This window comes from Hyla sarda, chromosome 4 (genome assembly GCF_029499605.1).
Source record: "Hyla sarda isolate aHylSar1 chromosome 4, aHylSar1.hap1, whole genome shotgun sequence".
Taxonomy (NCBI): Eukaryota; Metazoa; Chordata; class Amphibia; order Anura; family Hylidae; genus Hyla; species Hyla sarda.
In genome coordinates this window covers 7075292-7082078 of record NC_079192.1, presented here as the reverse complement: position 1 = coordinate 7082078, position 6787 = coordinate 7075292, and the positions used below count along the sequence as shown (strand labels likewise).

Genomic DNA, 6787 nt, shown 5'->3' with positions numbered 1-6787 from the left:
CGGGACGTGAGTCATCAGAAAGCAGTTAGACAGAAAACAGCAACTCAACTTCAGAAGCTAATAACTATTGGAAGGATTAAGATTTTTTAATAGAAGTCATTTACAAATCTGTTTAACTTTCCGGAGCCAGTTGATATATAAAAAAATGTTTTTGCCTGGAATACCCCTTTAAGACTGTGTAGGAAAATAATTGTGGCCACACCAAATGTTGACACTTTGGGCCCAAAATGGACATGTGTTGCCAGGCCCCAAATTCCTCCAGTGTCTTTTTTGCTAAGATATCTATTATTAAATGATGCAGCCTGATGACTATGTGATTAACCTTATCTATACCAGAAGGATTGCACAGGTTTAGAATAGAGGAAGACAACAACAAAATGAGATGTGCACTGTGTATACTAAACAGACATCAGTGGAAATTACTATTACACACAAATACTATACAAACACAAAGGTCACATTTTATTTCTTCCAACATATTAAAAAAAGTTTTTTTTTTCTGTGGTTTTTCCTATATGTTTCTGAACAAAGTATTCATTCCATGGTCTCCTTATTCTGGTTATCATACAGTAATTAAATTATTTTGGTTTCCACATATATTTCCATAATGTTACCATTGTTTTGGAGAATTCCAATAAAGCTCAACATTTAACACAAGTGAAGACCTTCTGACTTATAATTCACCAGATCGCCCACCTATGACATTTCTGTACAGCTTCTCTAATGTCTTTATTCCTCAGACTGTATATAATGGGGTTGACCAAAGGAGTAAACACAGTATATAGGAGGGAGAGGATTTTACTCATGGTCTGTGTTCGGAATTTTGTTGGAACAATATAAACACCGAACATAGTCCCATAGAATATGGAGACCACAATGAGGTGAGAGCTACAGGTGGAGAAGGCTTTCTGTCTACCAGTATTGGATGAGATCCTTAGGATTGCTGAAACAATATAAGTATAAGACAATACAATGATGGTGGTTGGGATTATCACAATTAGTACACCCATAATATAAATCACCATGTGAATAATAAAGGTGTCAGAACAGGAAACTTCTAATAAGGGAATAATGTCACAGAATAAATGGTCAATGATATTTGGCCCACAGAAGTTTAGCTTTGCTGTTTTGATAATGTATATCAAAACAATGGAAAATCCAAGAATCCAACATAGTATAGACAATATCATACAATGTCCACTTGTCATGATAGAGGAGTAACGGAGAGGATTACAGATGGCCACATATCTGTCATAAGACATCACAGCCAGGAGAAGACATTCAGAAGCCTCAGAAGCACAGAACAGATACAACTGAGTGATACAAACAATAAAAGTCATGGTCTCCCCATTATTCAGTAGAATGTGGAGAAGATTGGGGACAATGTCTGTGGATAATAAGATGTCACTCGTGGACAATTGTGAGATGAAGAAGTACATTGGGGTGTGGAGGTTCTTGCTGGTGGACACCAGGGTGATGATCAGGATGTTACCACATATTGTCCCACAGTAAACAACAAGGAGAAAAAAGAACAGAGAAAATCTTATATTTTGGCTTGTTTGAAATCCTAAGAGGAAAAATGTAGGGACTTCAGTCAGGTTGTCCTTCTGCATATATAACAAAAAAATAGCCTTCAAAAAATTCAAATCTGATGGGTCAGCTATAACATTTAAACAGTACAAAGAGCTTAATAAAATCTGTAAAAATTTAATAAAAACAACAAAAATTCAAAACGAGAGACAGGTGGCCAAAGAAAGCAAAACTAATCCTAAATATTTTTTTAGATATATAAATGCAAAAAAAACAAGGGCAGAGCATGTAGGACCCCTTAATAATGATAATGGAAAGGTTGTCACGGGCGATCAAGAGAAGGCGGAGCTACTGAATGGGTTATTTAGTTCTGTATACACTATGGAAAAAGGAGCTGACATTGGCCAGGTCAGTGCTGGTAACACATCATGTACAGGTCAGTGCTGGTAACACATCATGTAATGTACTGAACTGGCTTAATGTAGAGATGGTACAAGGTAAGTTAAGTAATATAAATGTAAGCAAATCTCCAGGGCTAGATGGACTACACCCAAGAGTTCTTAGAGAGGTAAGATCAGTAATATCTGTACCCTTGTTCATGATATTTAGAGATTCTCTGGTTTCTGGTATTGTGCCAAGGGACTGGTGCAAGGCGACTATGGTACCAATCTTCAAGAAGGGCTCTAGGTCTTCCCCAGGAAACTATAGACCGGTAAGTTTAACGTGCATTGTGGGTAAATTGTTTGAATGACTTATAAGGGATTACATACAGGAATACATAGGGGATACTAGTATTATAAGTGATAACCAGTATGGGTTTACTAAGGACAGAAGTTGTCAAACCAATCTAATTTGCTTTTATGAAGAGGTGAGTAGAAGCCTTGACAGAGGAATGGCTGTGTATATAGAGGGGGGGCTGTGTATATAGAGGGGGGTTGTGTATATAGAGGGGGACTGTGGATATAGAGGGGGGCTGTGTATATAGAGGGGGGCTGTGTATATAGAGGAGTGGTTGTATATATAGTGTTTCTGGATTTTGCTAAAGCATTTGATACTGTCCCTCATAGACGTCTGACAGGTAAGTTAAGGTCTTTGGGTTTGGAAATTTTAGTTTGTAACTGGATTGAACACTGGCTCATGGATCGTACCCAGAGAGTGGTGGTCAATGATTCGTTCTCTGATTGGTCCCCGGTAATTAGTGGTGTACCCCAAGGTTCTGTACTGGGACCGCTGTTGTTTAATTTATTTATCAATGATATAGAGGATGGTATTAACAGCTCTGTTTCTATCGTTGCAGATGACACCAAGCTTTGTAGCACGGTACAGTCTATAGAGGATGTGCATAAGTTACAAGATGACTTGGATAGACTAAGTGTCTGGGCATCCACTTAGCAAATGAGGTTCAATGTGGATAAATGTAAAGTTATGCATCTGGGTACTAATAACCTGCATGCGTCGTATGTCTTAGGGGGGATTAAACTGGCAGAGTCACTGGTAGAGAAGGATCTGGGTGTACTTGTAGATCACAGACTACAGAATAGCATGCAATGTCAGGCTGCTGCTTCCAAAGCCGGCAGGATATTGTCATGTATCAAAAGAGGCATGGACTCAAGGGACAGGGACATAATACTCCCCCTTTATAAAGCATTGGTACGGCCTCACCTGGAATATGCTGTTCAGTTTTGGTCGCCTGTACATAAAAGGGACACTGTGGAGCTGGAAAGGGTGCAGAGACACGCGACTAAACTAATATGAGGCATGGAACATCTTAGCTATGAGGAGCGATTAAAGGAGTTACAATTGTTTAGTCTTGAGAAGAGACGTTTAAGGGGGGGGATATGATAAACGTATATAAGTATATTAATGGCCCATACAAAAAATATGGAGAAAAACTGTTCCAGGTTAAACCCCCCAAAGGACGAGGGGGCACTCCCTCCGTCCGGAGAAGAAAAAGTTTAATCTCAATAGGCGACACGCCTTCTTTACCATGAGAACTGTGAACTTATGGAACAGTCTACCTCAGGAACTGGTCACAGCATTAAAAATTAACAGCTTTAAAACAGAATTAGATACATTCCTGGAAAAAAATAACATTAATGCTTATGAAGAAATATAAAATCCCATCCCTTCCCCAATATCGCGCCACACCCCTACCCTTCAATTCCCTGGTTGAACTTGATAGACATATGTCTTTTTTCGACCGTACTAACTATGTAACTATAATAAAGAAGAGTTATGCTGTAATAAACCAAAAACAGTAACATGTTTCATAACCTACAAGAGCTAAAGGATTAATAACCCCTTCCTGCAAAATGACATATACATACATCATCAGTGGGTAGTAGTTGCCTTAGATTGTCAGACAGGCATTGATTACCATGATGGCACAACAGCTGTTTAGGATCAGCAGCAGGGTTTGGCTTTGATTGACAGCTGTACTCCTGTACCAAGCGCAGAAAACACTGGTCCTGGGTGTTCAACCCCATAAACACTGTGATAAATGTTAATCACAGTGTAAACAATGGAATAAGTTTTTTTTGTATAGTACTTGTGAGCTCTAGCAATTATTAAAGGGGTACTCTGCTGGAAAACATTATTTTTTTATTTTTTTTAAATCAACAGATTTGGAAATTACTTCTATTTAAAAATTGTAATCCTTCCAGTACTTGTCAGCTGGAAGTGGTTTTCTTTTTGAATTACTGGAAGTGGTTTTCTTTTTTAATTACTTTTCTGTCTGACACCTCTGTCCATGTCAGTAACTGTCCAGAGCAGGATAGGTTTACTATGGGAACAGAAACAACATTTTAAAAGAAAAGAACTTCCTCTAAAGCATAGAGAAGCTGAGAAGTACTGGAAGGATTAAGATTTTACAATTTACAAATCTGTTTAGCTTTCACCAGTTGATTTAAAATAAAATAAAATTTTCCACTGGAGTACCCCTTTAAGGCCCCCAAGGCTGTCCAGTGTTTTTTTAGGGCTCATCCTAGGTATGCCATAATAAATACCTGTGTATTTTATATTATACAAGTTATGTACTCTCATATACATATGTTACAGTATACAATGCATTAGTAACATGTTCACTATGTTGCAATTAAAATCTATTTTCCCCATCACTCTGCACTCAATACCCCATAATGAGAATGTGAAAATAGAAATTAATTTTTTTATTTTTGCAAATTCGTTAAAAAGGACAAAAACTTTGCAGGTATTTGGTCACTTTGCTATAACACCAGAAATGTATTTATTGGGGTCTTCCCTTTCTCTTGATGTTTCAGCACCATCATTATAGTCACCAGTGGTAAAGTCAGGTAAAGACACAGCCCTGTCTATTTAAGGTGACAATGCATATGAGAGCGAAAAAATTATATCTATGTGGTGGAAAGAACTGACTGTAGAGCTCAGAGACAGGTTTGCTTTGAGCCACAGTTCTGACTACTACACAAAAAGTTCCCAAGAGCACAGCTGTCTACATAATACTGAAATAGAAGAACTTCGGAAAAATCTGGACTCCTCCTAAAGTGGCCACCCCACAAAACTAAGTAATTGGGGAGAAGGGCCTCAGTATAAAAGGTGACCAACAACCCAATGGCCACTCTGGCTGAGCTCCACAATCTGTGCTTTATGGCAAAGTATCAAGAAATAAGCCTCTCCTCAGTATAATACACATGAAAGCCTCCTGGACTATGCAATAAAGGACTCTTAGACTGTTGAAAACAAGATTCTTTGTTCTGATCGTAATCATGCTGTAAAAGTGTTTTTCAGCAGCTGGGAGAAGAAAACAAGTAAAGAAGTACAGAGATATTTGGAAAAGCTGATCCAGAGTACTCTGGACCTCAACCTGGGCTGAAGGTTCAACTTCCAACAAGACAATAAACCTAAACACAAAAACAAAACAATAATGGAGCGGCTTAGGGACAACTCTGTGAATGTCCTTGAGTGGCCCAGCCAGAACCCCAAACCAAACGGAACATCTTTGAGGAGACCTGAAAATTTCTTCTATTGATGATCTCCATTAAACTTGATAGAGCTTGAGAGAAGAATGGAAGCAAATCCTAAAATCCATATACAGTATATTTTCCAAAGATTGTGAGAGGAATCTTTTACAGACTCCTTATATATTTTATTACATAGAGTTTAAGCCTATAAAACTTACATCAAATATCTCTTTGTCCTTGATATTCATTTGAAGAATTTTTTGAATTTCAAATGTTTTATGAACAAAATCAAGAGATAGGAGTTTATTACAACATCATAGACGTGTTGTGCAGCCATCAGACACAGGAATACAGAGCAAAATGAGATCAGGACTAGATATTTATATACTAAATAAAGGAAAGGAGCCAGACAGGACGAGTCTTAGGAGATTATTCACCACTGTCTCACGAGTCCCCTTAGTTTAAGTCATTTGAGAAATAGAAAAATAACAATACAATTATTGGCTTGATTGCAAAAATATCCAAACCAAAGAATTGCAGTAATAATAAAGATAAGAACAAGAAAAAGTTAAACTTTGATTAAGAGAACTAAAAGAACACTTGTCTAAAGTAATTTCAGCTTTTTATCCCCTTCTATACAGTGTTGAGCAAACCAAACCCAAAGAATGCAGGATCAGTCGGAACTTTTGAAAATGTTTGCTTCGGCCAAAGTATTGCTTACATAAAATAACCTGAGGATGCATTATGTAACCCCCATATTACTGTAATAGAATCTCCAGGTCGGCACACTGTGCCTTATAGTGGAAATATTCCATCCACCCTACACAGGAAGCCAGCACTGCTATTTACAGCCTTGACTTGCTGCCAATTGCCGACATGTATGAGGTTTCCCAGACAGAAGCAGACATTTTTTCTGGCTAATTCATGAGAAACCTTTCTGCTTCTGCAGCAAGAAGATGCTAGAGAGAAATGACTTTTTTCTTACAGGAAAAATACAAGGACTGCTTTAGGACAACACCAGAGGGGAAAAAATAAGTTTGATGAAGGTAATGAATAAAGGTGTTTTGATTTTAATATAGATAGTTTAACCCCATAAGGACACAGCCCATTTTGGCCTTGAGGACACAGTATTGATCATATTTGAAAAATTAATGGTGGGCATCAGCATTATAGGTGCCAGGAACCGCGGTCTATGAAAGCATAGCTCCTGTGCTTGCTACACAGCTGGGGCGGGACTCCAAAGTACAAAAATGTGCATTTTTGTTCACTTTGTATAACCCTAAAATATGTATAAAAAGAATGAAAAGTCCCATCAAAAC

General features: G+C 37.9%; 1 protein-coding gene across 1 annotated transcript; it reads right to left on the bottom strand.

Moving 5' to 3' along the window:
• Positions 1-680: 680 nt before the first annotated feature.
• On the bottom strand, positions 681-1613 carry LOC130367179 (olfactory receptor 11L1-like). The gene has a single exon (XM_056569582.1). The coding sequence runs from the start codon at positions 1611-1613 to the stop codon at positions 681-683; it is 933 nt and encodes a 310-aa protein (XP_056425557.1).
• Positions 1614-6787: the final 5174 nt, after the last annotated feature.

What these genes read in the sequence shown, in the direction of transcription:
- LOC130367179 (XM_056569582.1), bottom strand. Translation starts at nt 1,613, where the DNA reads ATGCAGAAGGACAACCTGACTGAAGTCCCTACATTTTTCCTCTTAGGA.